General features: G+C 36.3%; 3 protein-coding genes across 3 annotated transcripts; all 3 read left to right on the plus strand.

Annotated features, from left to right (window-relative positions):
* Positions 1 to 552: 552 nt before the first annotated feature.
* Positions 553 to 6348, plus strand: GCK72_003953 (uncharacterized protein; the record flags this gene model as incomplete). The annotated part of the gene is made up of 8 exons (XM_003101535.2): positions 553 to 636; positions 682 to 787; positions 846 to 955; positions 1511 to 1615; positions 2471 to 3082; positions 4227 to 4442; positions 4978 to 5292; positions 5920 to 6348. 8 exons carry the CDS (start codon positions 553 to 555, stop codon positions 6346 to 6348), a joined length of 1977 nt encoding a protein of 658 aa, XP_003101583.2.
* A 59-nt stretch (positions 6349 to 6407) lies between these two features.
* Positions 6408 to 7819, plus strand: GCK72_003954 (uncharacterized protein; the record flags this gene model as incomplete). Its single annotated transcript, XM_053724359.1, has 2 exons — positions 6408 to 6466; positions 7546 to 7819. 2 exons carry the CDS (start codon positions 6408 to 6410, stop codon positions 7817 to 7819), a joined length of 333 nt encoding a protein of 110 aa, XP_053588553.1.
* A 610-nt stretch (positions 7820 to 8429) lies between these two features.
* GCK72_003955 (uncharacterized protein) lies at positions 8430 to 19263 on the plus strand (the record flags this gene model as incomplete). Its single annotated transcript, XM_053724360.1, has 14 exons — positions 8430 to 8510; positions 8558 to 8738; positions 9446 to 9549; positions 9620 to 9724; positions 9987 to 10045; positions 10895 to 11621; positions 12775 to 13086; positions 13910 to 14538; positions 15125 to 15313; positions 15359 to 15433; positions 16509 to 16592; positions 17219 to 17351; positions 18083 to 18355; positions 19177 to 19263. 14 exons carry the CDS (start codon positions 8430 to 8432, stop codon positions 19261 to 19263), a joined length of 3039 nt encoding a protein of 1012 aa, XP_053588554.1.
* Positions 19264 to 19307: the final 44 nt, after the last annotated feature.

The following is a 19307-nucleotide window of genomic DNA, read 5'->3' on the forward strand; positions in this document are numbered from 1 at the left end:
TTTGTGCTGAAAATTCGTGTTTTGTGAAAGGTTTCTGGGTATTTTCATAGCAATGCCCATATTTTGATGAAAATTATTTCAAAATTCCCGGAAGAATCTTTTAATTGGTCGCTTCTGTTTTTGTTTTTGTTAACCTGTTTTGTTGTTGAAAATAAAGTTTTTTAAATTCAATTTTTCCACGAAAATCAGCAAATTAGTTGATATTATTGATAAACACTCATATTAACCACTTTTTCCAGCGAAACCTCTTTAATTTTCAGAGCAAAAAACTTGGAAACGTGGCAAGTGTTGTGTTTGCACATAATGCACTATAAATGACGAGCAAGTTGGGAACGTTGAATTGTGAGCATTTTTCTAAATACATTTGTTAATAGAAAGTGAAAAAAACATTATTATCTAAACTTTTACAGTGTTTCTCCTATTTAAAAACCAGAAAAAAGCAGATTTTCAGCTCCAAAACTATTTTCGGACTACTGTAGTAATGCGCATACACCGTGACGCACTACTGCGGACTTCTCATTTTTATTCATTTTTCCACATTTCTCATCAAAAATGTCGAAATTTCTGAAGAGTTCGGAGTCTGTGCTATCAGCGGAATGTGTTCTGATTTCCACTTTCGATTATATTCTAGAAGAGGTATCGATTTTTCAAAAATTCCTTTAAAAAAATTAAAATTTTCAGCTTCGAACCGAAGAAATGACAAAAGTCGATGCGGCGACGTCTTATGTAGAGGATAATGGAGTGGAGACGATTGAAAAGATGCTAAAATTATCCAATAATCGACTCAGTAATAATAATCAAAACATTTTCGAAAAAAAAAGAAAAAAATCAATAATTTTTTTCAGGAATGTACGGAACCGCCCGTGAGCTCGCTGAAAACGTTAAAATGTATAGAAATGTGTCGGGAAGTCATCAGTTTTCCGAAATGCACGGCTATCGTCTGTATCCCTATCATGTTAGTGGGACAACATAGGCTCCGCCCATTTTTTGGCATTTTTCGGCTAAAACGCCCATTTTTGCAAGTTTGCCGCATAGTTTTTTGCGGAAATTCAAAATTTTGACTTTTAAGTATGTCTATTTGTGCATCCAGACGTCCAGATGTCCATTTCTACAGTTTTTCGCAAAAAGTACAATTTTCGAATTAAAAATGTCAGAAATTGCATTTTTAGCACTAGAATCTTGACAAAAACCTGCAGTTTTCAAATTTTCTTCAAAAAAAACCGCATTTTTATCGATTTTCAACCGAAAAAAGCAAAAAATCGAATAATTTTCGCGAAAATCGGAAACCGTGCGGCAAAGTTGCAAAATAAAGGGGCGTGGCCTGACGTTTTGCAAAATATTCACTAAAGAGTCCCAATTTTTCGCAAAAATTCTCCGTTTTTAAGAAAAAAGTCTATTTTTCTCAAAATTCCGTAAAAAATTCAAATTTCTCAGAAAACCGTGCCGCAAATCTGCAAAAAATGGGCGGAGCCTAAATGGGCGTGGCCTAAAATTATCAGCATATTTTCAGACGACTCCAATCGTGTATCTCAGCATGAAAAACGCGGAATACATCTGGAAAATCGACGTTTTTGTCATCCTTCAAAATATGTTCTTCGATATTTATCCATTAGATGTATGTCGCAATTTTGAGTGTTGCAAACGCGCTCTACCGCTAATTTCGTGTAGTTCACGTGGAAAAACGGCGGTTTTTGTCGATAAATCCGTGTTTCTATCGATAAATCCGTGTTTCTATCGATAAATCCGGGTTTTTATCGATAAATTCGAGTTTTTATCGATAGATTCGAGTTTTTATCGATAGATTCGTGTTTTTGTCGATAAATTTGAGTTTTTATCGATAAATTTGAGTTTTTATTGATAAATTCGTGTTTTTATCGATAAATTCGTGTTTTTTATCGATGAATCTCTGTTTTTATCGATAAATTCGTGTTTTTATCGATAAATTCGTGTTTTTATCGATAAATTCGTGTTTTTATCGATAAATTCGTGTTTTTATCGATAAATTCGTGTTTTTTATCGATAAATTCGTGTTTTTTATCGATGAATCTCTGTTTTATCGATAAGTTTGTGTTTTTATCGATAAATTCGTGTTTTTATCGATAAATTCGTGTTTTTATCGATAAATTCGTGTTTTTTATCGATGAATTCGTGTTTTTTATTGATGAATTCGAGTTTTTATCGATAAATTTTAGTTTTTATTGATAAATTCGAGTTTTTATCGATAAATTTGAGTTTTTTATTGATAAATTCGAGTTTTTATCGATAAATTCGTGTTTTTATCGATAAATTCGTGTTTTTATCGATAAATTCGAGTTTTAATCGATAAATTTGAGTTTTTTATTGATAAATTCGAGTTTTTATCGATAAATCCGTGTTTTTATCGATTAATCCGTGTTTTTATCGGTAGAGCGCGTTTGCATCCGTTTTTAACTGAAATTTTTTGAAAAATTTAGAAATTTTTTATTTTCAGAAACCCCAAGTGCTCCGAACCATCGTAGCGATTTTTCTCCGTTCTCAAGAGCTGAAAATCGTCGAAAAATCTCGATTTTTAGCTTTCGATCAACAAATTTTCGGAAAAATTGAGCAAAAAATGCGGGAAATGATGGAAAAGTGGGCGGAATCTGAGATTAACGTGGATATCGGATTGCTTATGGAATTTTCGAGTCTTGATCTACCAGAATTACGAGAAAAATTCAAAAATTTGGTGCCGATCGAGTGGAAACAGTCGGATTCCAACTTTTTCCATAATATTCTTCGTCGATTCTGTAATTTCGCTGAAAACGAGACGGTCGCCATCATTCGGCTATACATTAACACAAAACGTGTCGTCGAGTGTCTTCAGATGATTTTGGACCAAAATTCGGAGATTTTTCTGGAAAACTCGGTGAAAACTCCAGTTACAGTAAGACTGTTCGAGGATGGAGATCAGAAATTCGTGATGAAATCAGAGTTATTCGACGCGATTAATAAGAAGAATACTAATGACAGAATTATTGATTTTTGTGATGGCGAATTCACGATTAGTACGATGGATTGGGGAGAGGTCGAAGAGAAGTACGGAGAAAAGATTGGCAGTGTTGAGGTAGAGAAAGTGCGCTCTATTGCGAAGAAAAAAGGAATTTTTCTGAAAAATTTCGATTTTCTAGCTCAAAATTGACAAAAACTTGAAAAATCCACTTTTTAACCTATTTTTCACTGAAATTGTTATTCAATTATGTGACAAATGCGCTCTAATGATAATCTGCTGAAAATTTTGGTATTTCTAAAAGAAATCCTTCAATTTCTATAAGATTATCAATAGAGCGCATTTAGTCACGCGTAGGCGGAAGCTATGCTCAAATTTCATTTTTCTGGTAGTAATTTCAGATTTTTTGCAGTTTTTCTAGTTTTTCGGGTCTTAAAATGCGATTTTTGTTTTGGAATTCGCAAAAAATCACGATTTTCGTCTTAAAATTACCAAAAAATGAAAACTTTCGAAAAAATGATACGATGGCCGCTCAAAAATCCCATTTTTCAGGTTCAATTTGTGGCAAATGCGCTTTAATGATAATCTCAAAAAACTGCAGTATTTCCACGAGAAATACAGCAATTTTCCCACAGATTATCAATAGAGCGCATTTAGTCACGCGTAGGCGGAAGCTATGGCCAAATTTTTATTTTTTGGGCGAAAATTGACTGATTTTATTCAAATTTTTTGTATGAAATGTTCCTGAATTGTGACAGATGCGCTCTAATGACAATCTGCTGAAAATGTAGGTATTTCTAAAAGAAATCCCGCAATTTCGACATTATTATCAGTAGAGCGCATTTAGTCACGCGTAGGCGGAAGCTATGGCCAAATTTTTATTTTTTGGGCGAAAATTGACTGATTTTATTCAAATTTTTTGTATGAAATGTTCCTGAATTGTGACAGATGCGCTCTAATGACAATCTGCTGAAAATGTAGGTATTTCTAAAAGAAATCCCGCAATTTCGACATTATTATCAGTAGAGCGCATTTAGTCACGCGTAGGCGGAAGCTATACCCAAATTTTCCATATTCTGGCGGAAAATTGACAAGTTTCCTTCCAAATTTTTGTTTATAATGTTTTTGAATTGTGGCAAACGCGCTCTAATCAAAATCTGCTGAAAATTACAGTTTTTCCGTGAGAAATCCCGAAATTTACATCAGATTATCAATATAGCGCTTTTGGTGGGATCCTAAAACCCTAATTTTCTGATTCCAGTTCATCCGTACCCCAATCCTCCGTGCCAAACACAAAGCGATCCCCATCCCACAACCAACTGGCGATGGATTCTGTATTCCTGCCGTCGACGCTTTGTTTGATTTCATCAAAACAGTGATTTTCGTCGTGAAACCTTATCAGAAATTCAAAAATCCATATTTGCACGATTTGACGCCAGGTTATGCGATCACAGACGGAGCGTTTATTCCAGATTTTGTAGGTTTTGAAAATACCAAGAAAAATGCGAATTTTCAGTAGGAAATTCGCTCGAAAGTGGGTACTACTGGTGGATGAACATTGGGTTTCTAGGCCAGCACGGAAATTTTAACAAAATTCTGTGGCAAATGCGCTCTAATGATAATCTGGTTAAAATTGCGGTGTTTTTAAATCGAAATCCCGCAATTTCAATCAGATTATCAATAGAGCGCATTTAGTCACGCGTAGGCGGAAGCTATGCTCAAATTTTCATTTTCTGGGTGAAAATTGACGAAATTGACGGATTTTCTTCCAAATTTTTGTCAAAAATATTCCTGAATTGTGACAAATGCGCTCTAATGGTAATTTTCACTCAGATTATCAATAGAGCGCATTTAGTCACGCGTAGGCGGAAGCTATGCCCGAATTTTCAATTTGTGACAAAACTATAAAATGGCGGTGGCCTAGGAACCCAAAGTTCGGTCACTACCACTCTTAAGCCTTTTCCGGTTGAAATTTCATGTTTTTTTCCCTAATTTTTCATAATATTTTCCAGAAAACTCCATATTTCGTGAAACTGGACAAATTGAGAGAGCTAAAAGGTCTATTGCATATCATGTCATCAGTACTACTCGGTATTCCAGCCAAAGAAGTCCGGAATGCGAAATCCGACGGATTTACGGTGCAGAATCTGAAAAATGAGCTGAAACATTTGAGTCTGACTGAAACTTTCACTGAAATCGAGAATTATGCAGAAGTGGTATATAAGCATGTGGATAGAGTGAAGAAGGAGCAATTTTTGAGAACTTGTGATCTGTTTGATGCAATTGAGCACTGTCAGCGAATTTGTATTATTAATAGAGTGCCCAGAGTGAGTTTACGTCATAGGTGAAAGTGCGCTCTACTGGACAGATGGTTCTCCTTGTCCACGAGGAGTACACGAAACAAAAACTTGAAAAATACAATTTATACCTATTTTTCACTGAAGTGTTCATCAAATTCTGTGGCAAATGCGCTCTATTGTTGATCTGCTGAAAATTTTGCAATTTCTGAATAGAAATTCTGGAATTTCTTGCAGATTATCAGTAGAGCGCATTTAGTCACGCGTAGGCGGAAGCTATGCCCAAATTTTTAATTTTCGTAAAAAGATGGTGGCCGAACTTTGGATTTCTAGGCCAGCGGAAACGATATTGCCTTTTTTCTGAAAAAATTGTTTTTTTCAGCTAATATTACATATTTTTCAGTTTAACAGTTATAATTATATCGAGAAAACGTATTTTTTAGCAAAAAAATTCAGAAAAATCGATAAAAATGAAAAATATCGTGATGGCCGAAGTTTTTTACGGACCTTGACTTGTCCACGAAGAGTACACGACGTTAAGTTCGGTGGAGCGCGTTTGCACACCCAGCTATTTTTCAAATGTCCAGTAGAGCGCACATGTATAACAGGAAATTCAATTTTTTTTTGAATTTTCGCTGAAAAATTGCATTTTTTCAGCTCAAAAAATTCTTACACAACCAAAAAGGATGTGCGAGAGTTCCAGGATTGAAATGTGATGAATGTACGAAAATTCAGAAGATTCAGAAGATTCAGAAGACGTCGGACGCCGAGATTCCGCTGAAAACCGCGAAAACGCCCGAATACTCTAAAAATCCAACGATAGCATGCGAAAAATGCACAGAATCGTCGCAAATCGTGCTGAAAATCAAAAATGAGCTGAAAATAAATCAGAATTTGATGTCAGAAATGCGTAAAAACCGGGAAGACGCCGATGAGCAGCATAAGAAAGTTCTGGAAGAGAGGAAGAAGGAAATTGGGAATTTACAGAAGAAAATCGATACGCAGACAAAGTGGAAAACTGAGAATTTGGAGTTGAAAAAGAGAATTTCAGAGATTTCTAGCCAGAAAAATGAGGAAATCAGTTAAAAATAGTCAAGGAGCTGGAAAATAAGGGTCAGGAGAATGAGAAAAAGATTGAGAATTTGATGGCGATGATATCGAGTATGGAGATGACAGAGGAGAAGTATCAGGATATTATTACAGAGTTAGTAGGACATTGGATTGAGAAAAAAACTGAAAAATCGCGAATTTTCGAGTTTTAAATTCGAAAAAATGGCTTGAAACTGAAAAAAAAAACAATAAACAATAAAAAATCACGATTTTTGGGTTTCAAATTTGAAAAAAATGGATTAAAACTTAGAAAAACCTTCAAAAATCGCGTTTTTTGAGTCTTAAACTTGAAAAAATTGATTAAAACTAAGAAAAACTGAAAAATCGTGATTTTTCTAGTTTTTAATTCGAAAAAAATTGTTTAAAACTGAGAAAAACCCTTGAAAATCGCAATTTTTTGGTCTTATTGTCGCAACAAAAAAGTTCCGACATTTTTCCCCCTCGGTGTTTGCGGACTCAAGCCAAAATTTGATAATTTTGGCTTGAGTCCGCAAACACCGACGAGGAAAAAATGTCGGAACTTTTTTATTTCGATAATAAACTTGAAAAATGTGTTAAAATTGAGAAAAACTCTTAAAAATCGCGTTTTTTGGGGTCTCAAACTTGAAAAAATGGCCTAAAATTGAGAAAAATCGGTTCAAAAAACTCAAAACTTACTATTTTCGAGGGTTTTTTTCGGAAATTTTGTTTCCCAGTTTTGGCTCACCATAGAGCGCGTTTGCACAACTAAACATTTAAAAAGTAGTTTGAAAGCGTCTAAAAATGTGCTTGCGAATCGAATTCCGACACGAAATTTTTTAATTTACCGCCGCGTCTAGTGGAGCGCAGTTGCTCATCCCAAGAACCAAATGTGGAGCAAATGCGCATCCAATAAAAATAATCCCAATAGTTGCGTTTATCAGTAGAGCGCATTTGCTCCACATTTGGTTCTTGGGATAAGCAACTGCGCTCCACTAGATTTGGCGGTAAATTCAAATTTCGTGTGCCCTTTTCAAACAGTTTTTTGAATTATTAGTTGTGCAAACGCGCTCTATGGTGAATCGAAACCGGAGAACAAATTTTCAGAGAAAAACATTTTGTACAGAAATCCAAAAATTTGAGTTTTTTAACCGATTTTTCTCAGTTTTCAGCCATTTTTTCAAATTAAAAACCCTAAAATCTCTTTTTTTTCAGAGAGGACCAGAAATTCAAGCGTCTCCGATTAGACTTCATGAATGCATCTGAATCCTGGAATTCAGAAAAACAACAATTCCATCAGGAGATTCTGGCGAGAAACCAACGGATTCAGGAGATCCACGTGGAGAATATCCGATTGAAAGCTGAAAATGAGTTCAAGGAGAAAATGATTCAACAGTTGATGAGCAAGTTGTCGACGCCTTCTGGATTCTTCCCACCGCCGAATCAATATGATCCACGTCTACAGTATCCCCCATCTGAATTCAAATGACTTTATCGATTTTTACTTGTAATATTCAAAAAATTCTTGTCTTTTTTAATTGTTTTTTTTTAATAAACCGGTGATTTTTATTCAATTTTTAAACTGAAAATTGTCATTAAAACATCAATTATACTTTCCTCCGCAATTTTGCGTAATGGTGTACAAAATTTTCTTTTTTTTTAAATTTTGCATCCCGAAATTGAATTTTTTGATTTTTAACTCTGTTTTCAGGTTTTTGGCGGCTTTTTCAGAGATTTTCTTGTTTAATAAATGTTTTACGATTTTATTTTTAAATATACATTTTTCTATGAAATTAGACGAATTTGAAAAATCGACTATGCCACTGAAATGATCTCTGATTGATCTGATAATAATTGTTTGTTATTTTTAATAAATTATTCAAAAAATGGGTTTTTCTGTCCAAAAATTGAAAAAAAAGACGCCGAAACAATGAAATTTTCGATTTTAGGGGTACTGTAGAAAATTTTGTACACCGTGACGCACAATTGCGTACCACCTTCAAAAATATTTTTTCGTTGTTTTTCTCTCATTTTTCCACGATTTTCCACGAATTTCCACGGATTTCAGCCTAAAAACGTCACTAAAAAAGTGTAAATTAATGAGTCGTGAACGAATCACAGCCGGCGACACGCCCGTCTTTACGACAACCGATTTCTATCGAATCGCCGGGAAATATATGGTATTTTTTGTGATTTTTTCGATGAAAATGTCCATTTTTCACTTCAGAAAACGCTAATATTCAATACGCATCTGGAAGTGTCTCGAAATGGACTTAAAAAACAAGAAAATTCGAAACAGCTGGAGAGTTTGGTTAGCCTAATGGAGGTGCCGCATGATAGGGTGTTGGTGTTCCGAGCGAAAGAGGAAATGCATATTAAATATGCTTTCGATGGTTCACAGTTGTTTGGTAAGACAGAATTCAAGAGGAAATTTCAAAAAAATCGAAAAAAAAAATTTGAAATTTTTTTTGAAAATTTTTTTTTGCAAAAATCCCGAATTTTCACATTTTCTTAATGTTTTTAGTAATTGTTTTGAAGGAAAATGAGAAAAATTCATTGTTTTTTGCTATTTTTAGTACAAAAATTCAGAAAATTGGAAAAAAATTTCTCGAAAAATCTCTAATTTCCATAATTTTCAGCTGTTTTGTGTTTATTGTTTGATAAAAAACTGCTGAAAATATAATTATCATGATAATTATCACTATATTCAGTTATGAAAACACGGAAAAAGTGTTTTTTTTAATTTGAAAAAAAAATTTTCTTCCAAACTTTTTTTCCGCGAAAATCCAAAATTTCCATCATTTTTAGAAGTTTTCAGTCAAATTTTGTAGTGAAAAATTGCTGAAAACCTCAATAGTTCTAGTATTCTTCTATAAAAACATAGTAGAGCGAAAAAATATTTCAAAAAACTTTTTTCTAAATTTTTGCAAAATTTGAATGAAAAAAATGTGAAAATCTGAAAATTTTTCGACAGTTTCCTAACTAAAAAACTGCTGAAACCCATTATTTACGGCTTTTTTAGCCGAAAAAACCTAAAAAATCACCAAAACCCATCCCATGGCCGAAGTTTTTCCTAGGCCACGCCCCTTTTTCCCCCCAACTTTCCAATTTTCAGACGTGTACGGCTCGCCACAAGAGTTTCTAGATGAGATGAAGATATTTCAAGATTTCACACAAAGTCACAAGTATTTCACGACGAATCCGACGAGCACTTATTATGTACGTCTGTTTCGCGGCAAAAAAATTTCCAATTTTTTAAAAAAAATTTCAAAATTTTCTATAATTTCAGTCAACTCCATTCATTTATTTCAATGAGAAACGCGAGAAATTTGTCTACAAACCCGATTTGTTCGTTATTCTTCAGTATATGATGCTTCTGAATGTTCCCATTTCGGTAAGTGGGCGGAGCTTAGGAAAAGAGGCGTGGCTTAGTGTGATTTTCATGATGAAAACGTCCCCAAATTACTCAATTTTTCGAATTTTTGCAGAAAAAATCGAATCATTTGCTCATTGAGCTCAATTCTTCTGAAAGCGTACGAAGATACTCTCATCAACGCGTCGGAATTCATTCGATACGATGAAATGAGTTTGAAATCATTAGAAATGAGTTATTGGACACGAAACGGACATTTATCGATTCGGATGGACAGTTACAGTCGGATTTCTATCGGAAGGAGGTTCTTGAGAAGTTGGAGAAGGATTTCGAGAAGTTGAGGTGCTGAAATAACTGGAAAAGTGGCTGAAAATCAGTTTTTCGAAAGAAATTTGTGACAAATGCGCTCTAATGATAATCCCATAAAAATTGCAATATTTCCTTGAGAAAGACCGTAATTTTTCTGTAGATTATCAATAGAGCGCATTTAGTCACGCATAGGCGGAAGCTATGCCCAAATTTTCATTTTTTGGCGTAGTTTTGGATTTTTCGCAGTTTTCCTCATTTTTCGGGTCTTAAAATGCGATTTTCGTTTCGGAATTCGCAAAATCACGATTTTCGTCTTAAAATAACCAAAAAATGAACACTTTCGGAAAAAAGATACGATGGCCGCTCAAAAACCGTCAAAATACCACTTTTTAGGTTCAATTTGTGGCAAATGCGCTCTAATGATAATCCCATAAAAATTGCAGTATTTCCATGAGAAATACCGCAATTTTCCTGCAGATTATCAATAGAGCGCATTTAGTCACGCGTAGGCGGAAGCTATGCCCAAATTTTCATTTTTCTGAAATATTTTCGCCATTTCTCACCCCAAAAACAAAAAAAAATCGATTTTCTTGCTGAAAATTATCATGTGAGGTCATAAATGCGTGTTATGACACTTCTGGAAATCAGAAGCAGACATTCAGAAACAATAACTTGAAAAATCCACTTTTCACCTATTTTTCACTGAAATTGTTAATCAATTCTGTGGCAAATGCGCTCTAATGATAATCTTATGAAAATTGCAATATTTCCATAAGAAATACCGCAATTTTTCTACAGATTATCAATAGAGCGCATTTAGTCACGCGTAGGCGGAAGCTATGCTCAAATTTTCATTTTTCACCTCAAAAACTCAATTTTTAGCATCGACGAAGTGCTGGAAAAGCTGAAAAAGATGGTTCCATTCGTTTTAAAAGAGGACGAGGCGAGGTCGATTCACGATTGGCTGGAATACGAGAGGTCCAATGATAAGGAGTGGCTGAAATCTCTAATTGTCACGTATACAAATGCTGGATTTGTCTTAAAATCACTTCAAGCGATTCTCAAGAAGCGTCCCGACGTTTTTACGTTTAAAAAACCAAAAATTCCGGAAGAAAATCAAGAAAATCAAGAAAAATCGACCGAAAATGATGAAAAATCCGAGAAAAAAGAGGAAAAGAAGCCGCGTCTCTGCTGTCGAGTGTTCCAAAACGGCAACCAACGATTCGTGCTGAAAGACGAGCTCTATCTTGCCCTCGGTCAGATGTGTAACTGCAAAAAGGGGCGGAGCCTGAAGAGTTTGTGCTCCGAGCTCGTGCAACGGATAGAAACGATACAGTTGATTCCATTTCAAGAGGTTCAAAAAAGATATAAAGAGAGAATTGAGCACATTCAATTTATTACGGTACCACTCCGTCGAACTAAACACCGGGCGGTCCCCATCCCGGCGCCTGACTACGGGAAATTCTATGTGCTCGGAGTGGATGCGGTGCTCGAAGCACTCAACTCGTTGATTTGGGAGACGAGAGTGTTTCAAAAGTTCCCGGTGAAACAGAAGAAGACGTTGTACGAATTGTTTGGAGATTTGGATTGTCTGATTAGGCAGCAGAGTGTGAGTTCTGGAAACAAACAGAAAAAATTCCAGAATTTTCGAGTAAAAATCATCAAAAAACCAGTTTTTGGAGGGATTTCGGCTCAAAATTGAGAAAAAGCAAAAATTGAGTTATAGGGGACATCCGGACAGACAGAGTGTTAAACAAATTCGAGATCAGACATCAGAAAGGACATCTGGACAGAAAGAGGGAGGGACAGACAGACAAACAAACCAGAAAAAACAGAAATTTCAACTAAAATTAACAAAAAACCGGTTTTTGGAGCGATTTTCACTTGAAAATTGGGAAAAAAGCGAAAATTGCGTTATAGGGGACATCCGGACAGACAGAGTAATGTCGGTTTTGAATATCTGGACACTCTTACAGACGAATTGAAGAGATTGCGGACATCTGGACAGATAGATATACTGACAGACAGAAAATCCGGTGGAAATCGGAAAAATCATTTATGGGCATCAGGAAATGGGAAAATCCGGATCCTGGATAACCGGGACATCTGGATGTTGGGATGGACGGACAGACGGATTTTGGACATTCGGACGAACAGAGATACAGACAGACAGACAGATACAGTAGATAGTGAGATGACAGAATGGTGGCAAATGCGCTCTAATGACAATCTCATCAAAAATTGCAATATTTCCTTGAGAAATACCGTAATTTTTCTGTAGATTATCAATAGAGCGCATTTAGTCCCGCGTAGGCGGAAGCTATGCTCAAATTTTCATTTTTTTAAATGGAAATTTGACATTTGTCATTGATATTGGACATCTGGACACTCTTACAGACGAATTGAGAGATTGCGGACATGCGGACAGACAGATAGACTGACAGACATAGAAAAGCGCATTTTGAAACCAGTGATGATCAGAAAATAACGAAAAATCGAGGATTTTCACAATTTTTAGACACAAAATCATAAGTTTTCAATATTTTGGACATCCGGACAGACAGAAATACGGACTTCCGATCGAAATCTGGATACACAGACAGACAGATTTTCAGAAACTTTAGTTTTCTAGCTTTTTGAACTGTTCTTTTCATCTCTTTTTCTCTGAGTCTCTCAATTTCGCACACAATTTTGTTCGGTTTCGGTAGAGCGCGGTTGCTAGACGCGTGCCATGATAATATTTTCCAATTTTCCCATTCCAGGACCCATACCTCGTCGAACACAAACGTCTCCAGGAGATCATCGCAATCTGTGACTCAAAATGGGATTTCCATCGAAAAGTGCCGACGAACGAAGTGAGAAAAGTGTCTCCGGATGGATTCACGGTGGAAGATCTCATCGAAGAGCTGAAATATCTGGAAATCAACACATTCTTCCCAAATATCGCAAATCACGCGAAAACGGCGTGGGCCGAAGTGAATCGAGCCAAGAGAGCGGAAGTTTTGAGGACTTGTGATATGTATGACGCTCTGGAAATATGTCAGCTCTATTGTGTCTTTGAGCACTTTCCGAAAGTTAGTAATTATCTGAAATTGGCTGAAAATGGTCTTCAAGATGATTTTTAGCCCGAAAAACCGTATTCAATTTGTGGCAAATGCGCTCTAATGATAATCTCATAAAAATTGCGATATTCCCATGAAGAATACCGCAATTTTTCACTGGATTATCAATAGAGCGCATTTAGTCACGCGTAGGCGGAAGCTATGCCCAAATTTTCATTTTTCTGGAAGTAAATTCAGGTTTTTCGCAATTTTTCAAGTTTTCCGGGTCTGAAAATGCGATTTTTTAAATCATAACTCTTTTTTTTAATGTTGGTTTCGGTGGCCTAGAAACTACCAATCTCGGCCACAGACATTTTTGCCGGTTTTTTGTGCTTTAGACGGAAAACAACTCGGTTTTCGGAGGGTTTTCGTGCTGAAATTCGCAAAAAATGACGATTTTCGATTAAAAATCACCAAAAATCAAGTATTTTCAGTGAAAAATCAACAGAAATGAAACGGTGGCCGAGTTTGAGAATTCTAGGCCACCAATTGGTTTTCTAGGTCATTTTGAGCAGAATTTCAGCTATTTTTTAAAGATTTAATGATGAAATTCGGTTGAAAACCGTCTGAAACTCTCAAAACATGAATTTTAATAGTTGGTGGCCTAGAAAATCATTTGGTGGCCTAGAAACTCAAACATCGGCCACTGCTGATTTTTGTGGTTTTTTAATGGTTTTTCGACCAAAATTTGTCTTTTTTTTCGATATTTTCACTGTAAAAATGTGATTCTGACAGTGTTTTCTCTCTGAAAATCACATTTTCCTATCGATTATCTGTAAATTTTTCAATTTTTCAGATAAAAAACTTCTTTCACGCGCAAAAATCGTGTCGCCGTGTGGCCGGCTATCGATGTACCACGTGTCTAGACTTCTGGAGCTTCGGAGTGCCATCAGATGAACCGACCGACCTACCTTGGGATAAGATGTCGACGGAGACGGATTCAGATTCAGAAGACGTGACGACGTTGGATTCAGAAGCACTTGCGAAAACTACAGTAGAGGATTCTGAATCTAGGGATTCTGAGAATTCTGAAGAAGATTCTGAAGTTGATGACGTCACGGAGACGGCTTCAGAATCCTCTTCTTCTGAAGTCGTCGAATTCTTCACGACGGCAACACAAACAGAACAATCATCTGAAAATCTCATCGAAAAATCGCTGGAATTCAGTGAAATCGAGCGTGAAAAATTGGAGAAAAAAGTGTTTTTAATCGAGAAAAAAGTGGCGGAAATGAAGAATTCGCATGCGGAAATTGTCGAGCGAATGCGTCGAGAAATGAAGAAAAAACAGGAGGAAAATGAGAAATTGAAGCAAAAAGTGACGACGTTCGACGCGATTCAGAAGAGTAATGAGAAGTTTGAGAGGAAAATCGGACGGATTGGAATCGATTTACAAGAGAAACAAAAGGAGATTATGGAACTCAGACGGTACGGTTTCGAGGCTGAAAATCCGCAAAAATAGCTGAATTTTTGCTCTAGAACCCTTCGAAATCGGCAAAAAATCCACTGTTTTGATCTGGAATTGATTAAAAATCGTGTTTTTAACGATTCTGATTTGAAAAATACAAAAAAATGGCTGAAAATAATCAATTTTTAATCATAAAATCTCAAAAAAAAAGCGATTGATTTTTTGACAGTTTTGGGCTAGAAATTCCATGAAAATCTCTGAAATATAGCTGAAAATTGTCAATTTTTGATCTAGAAATCTGAAATTTGACGCTTCCAACAATTTTGCTGTGAAAATCTAGTTTTTAGGAGTTTTAGCTAAACAAATCTGTGAAAATAACCGGAATTTATCGCCATTTTATCATCTGAAATCCGGCGGCCGAACTTTCGTTTCTGGTGGCCTAGAAGACAGAAGTTCGGCCACCATCGTTAAAATCGTGTTTTTGTACCAAAAGCATCATTTTCTATCCAATTTTTCGAACGTTTTTGATCTGAAATCGCAGAAAATTACATTTTTCAACGGAAAAAGTGATTTTTTTCATTTTCAAATTGAAAAAAAAAATTCCAGTGAACTCTCTACCCATACGACAACTACCCGTAGAAATGAGTCGAAAATCGATAAATTGGAGAAGGAATTGAAGAGAATCCGTGAGAAACCTACTGTATCTCCACTCATCGCCCAGGAAAACGAAGAATTGAAAATGCGAATTTCAGTTTGTGAATCCGATGAGATTCGACTTCACGAGGCCTATGCGACGTGAGTTGTTGGATCTGAAAATCTGAAAATTTTCGAAATTTTCAGAATGAAGAACAAGTTCGACGAGGATCGTGTGGCGTTTTCCGAGAGGATTTCAGAAATGGGACGGAATTTGAGAATGTAAGGGAGAGCGGACATCTGGATAGATGGATAGACAGACAGACAAAAAATCCGGTGGAAATCGGAAAAATCGATTTCTGTCAGGAGATGAGAAAATCGGGATCCTTGAGAACCGGGACATCTGGATGTTGGGGTGGACAGACAGACGGATTTTGGACATCCGGACGTACAGAGATTCAGACAGACAGACAAATACAGTAGATAGTGAGATGACAGAATGGTGGCAAATGCGCTCCAATGTTAATCTCATAAAAATTGCAGTATTCCCATGAGAAATATAGCAATTTTCCTGCAGATTATCAATAGAGCGCATTTAGTCACGCGTGGGCGGAAGCTATGCCCAAAATTTCATTTTTCTATAAGTAATTTCAGATTTTTCGCAATTTTTCTAGTTTTTCGGTTCTGAAATTGCCATTTTCGTGACGAAATTGGTAGTAAACCACGATTTTTGTCTCAAAATCACCAAAAATAGAGATTTTTGATGAAAAAAGATACGGTGGCCGAGTGTGTGAAAAATTATCAATAGAGCGCATTTAGTCACGCGTAGGAGGAAGCTATGCTCAAAATTTTCATTTTTCTGGGAGTGATTTCAGATGTTTTGCGGTTTTCTTTATTTTTCGGGTCTTAAAATGCGATTTTTGTTTCGGAATTCGCAAAAAATCACGATTTTTGTCTTAAAATACCAAAAAATGAAAACTTTCGGGAAAAAGATACGATGGCCGCTCAAAAAAACCGTCAAAATCCCACTTTTCAGGTTCAATTCTGTGGCAAATGCGCTCTAATGATAATCACATAAAAATTGCAATATTCCCATGAAGAATACCGCAATTTTTCTTGCAGATTATCAATAGAGCGCGTTTAGTCACGCGTAGGCGGAAGCTATGCCCAAAATTTCATTTTTCTATAAGTAATTTCAGATTTTTCGCAATTTTTGACATGTTTCACCCCAAAGACTTTGGTAAGATAGCGGACATCCGGACACATAGATAGACTTATCGATACACAGAAAAGCAAAAAAATCGATTTTTTGGACAAAAAAAATCCGAAAAAACCAAAAATTTTGAATTTTTTTCAGTGAAAAGAACAAAGTGACGGATTTGGAGCAACAAGTTCGAGCACAAAACGAGGATATCGCCGAGAAGACACATCACTTGAGACTGTATGTTTGATTGTGCAAATGCGCTCTATTAGACAGAGCAGAGAATTTCGGTAGAGCGCGGTTGCAACAATCCACATCGTTGCAACCGCGCTCTACCGAAATTGAAAAGATATCGAGACTCTGTTTGAGTTCTCGGTAGAGCGCGTTTACAACATGGCGACACGGACATTTTTCCCGGTTTTTTGTGCTTTAAAACCGAAAAACTCGATTTTCGGTGGGTTTTCGTGTTGAAATTCGCAAAAAATCACGATTTTCGATTTAAAATCACCGAAAATCAACCGTTTTTAGTGAAAAATCAACAGAAATGATCCGGTGGCCGAGTTTGAGAATTCTAGGCCATTAACCGGTTTTCTAGGCCATTTTGATTGGAATTTCAGGATTTTTGAGATTTATTCATAAAATTCGGTTGAAAACTATCTAAAACTCTCAAAACATGAATTTTAATAGTTGGTGGCCTAGAAAATCATTTGGTGGCCTAGAAATCCAAACATCGGCCACCGCTGGTTTTTCGACCGAATTTCGTCATTTTTTTTGCTAATTTCTGCACGAAAAGTGATTTTTACTGCTTTTTCGGTGTAAAAATCCTGAAAAATTTCTCCATTTTATCGATTTTTCTCGCTCTCCAGATTCCACGACTCGAATTGCCAGCTGAGAATGGAGAACGAGGCGAATAAGAGGACGATTCAAGAGTTGATGAGTCGATTCTCGGCACCACAACAAAATTCCACGTATTCGAGAGGTTTTGGAATGAATTATGAGGTTAGGACATCCAAGGATAGGTGGCCTAGAAATTGGAAAAGTTAGGCCACCACAGACAACTTTTTTTGTTTCGAATTTTATGGTTATTTTAAGTGCAAAAAGTCGTTTTTTTTTAAAGGAAATCGAGCGTGGCCTAGAAAACCAAAGTTTGAAAAAGTTCGGCCACCATTGCAAACTCGACTTTTCGGTTTTCAGTGCAGAGAATCGCATTTTTGGAATTGTGGCCTGGAAATCCGGAAACTTTTTTTTTTTGAAATTTTGTCGGTTTTAGGCTGAAACCCCGATTTTCCGGCTGATTTTTCCTAGTTTCTGATAGAAATTTGGAAAAAATCACAATTTTTGGCAAATTTTATGCTATGGCCTAGAAAACCGAATTTTGAAAAGTTCGGCCACCTTGGTTTTTCATCGAAATTTAAGCCTAAAAATCGCTTTTGTCGCGATGGCCGAACTTTTTTGGAATCCTAGGCCATCATCCTAAAATTCTCCGATTTCCAGAATTTTATGAGAATTTTAAAAAATCACAATTTTTGACATATTTGACCGTGGTTTGGGTTTCTAGGCCATCTACACGTGGTAGCCTAGAAAACCAAAATTAGGAAAAGTTCGGCCACCTTTTGTTTTTATCGATTTTTCATCGATTTTTATTGAAATTTAAGCTAAAACCCGCTTTTTCGCGGTGGCCGAACTTTTTTTGGAATGCTAGGCCATCATTCAAATTTTTCATTTTCCAGTCGCCCCTCCCACCACCGCCAATCGTAATTCCTCGAATCGCAGCGATCGGCTCCGAGCGAGCACAACGAATGGCCTCCGCCTCGGCGTCGTCACTTCAGAATTCTCCGGTTCCCCTGTTGACTCCGCCCCCTCAACCGATTCTGGAGATTCGCCAGAATCCGCAATTTATGGAATTGACGGATTCGGAATGTTTGATATGTTTGACGGAGATGATAAGAGACGACGAGACGACGATCAAATGTCACGAGTGTCGACGACGATTCCATTTTCAGGTTTCTGTTCGTTGCGAAGTGCGCTCTATTGAGAATTGAGAATCACCAGGTGGTGTAGTTCTCGTGGACAAGCTGGATTCGGTTTTTTTTGTTTGAAAATAGACTAAAATCGACTAAAATCCCATCAAAATTGAGCGTTTTAACATAGATTTTGGAGTTGTCCACGTGGAGTACACGGTGGAGTTCGTCGTGTACTCCTCGTGGACAAAACAGATTTTTGAGTTTTTGAGCGTTTTTTGTAGATTTTTAGGCGTTTTTACAAGAAAAAAACGATTAAAGTTAGCGATTTTTCATCAGAAATATTCGAAAATTCGAAAAAATTGGCAGAAAACACCGTGTACTCCTCGTGGACAAGATGAATTCGAATTTTCACGGATATTACTCAATTTTAATCAATATTCGTCAATTTTTCGAGTCTTTCGTAGTTTTTGGTTTGAAAACCGAAAAAATACGCAATTTTCAATCAAAACCGTTTAAAAATTGAAAAAAAAAACCAATAAAAGTTTCGTGTACTCCTCGCGGACAAGATGAAATTTTTGAGTTTTTGAGCATTTTTTTGTCAATTTTTCAACTTTTTCCTATTGAAAATTGATGTTGTAGACGAGTTCTCATCAGAAATGACCGAAAACCCGATAAAAATTGCCAAAAAGTACCGTGTACTCCTCGTGGACAAGATGAATTTGAATTTTCACGGAGCTATGGATTTTTGAGTTTTTGAGCGGTTTTTTATCAATTTTTTTGAGTTTTTACACAGAAAATCCGTGAAAATTGACGATTTTTCATCAAAAATGTGTCAAAAATCAAACATTCAATATTTTCAGTGCGCCTCCGAGTGGCTGAAAGTGAAGACCATATGCCCGACGTGCAAAGGGAAACTTCTGGATCCCAACGAGTTTCCGGCTCTATAATTATCTATTTTTTTCTTTTTCTTAAACTCTCTTCTCTCTGTCTA

This window comes from Caenorhabditis remanei, chromosome II (genome assembly GCF_010183535.1).
Source record: "Caenorhabditis remanei strain PX506 chromosome II, whole genome shotgun sequence".
Lineage (NCBI taxonomy): Eukaryota > Metazoa > Nematoda > Chromadorea > Rhabditida > Rhabditidae > Caenorhabditis > Caenorhabditis remanei.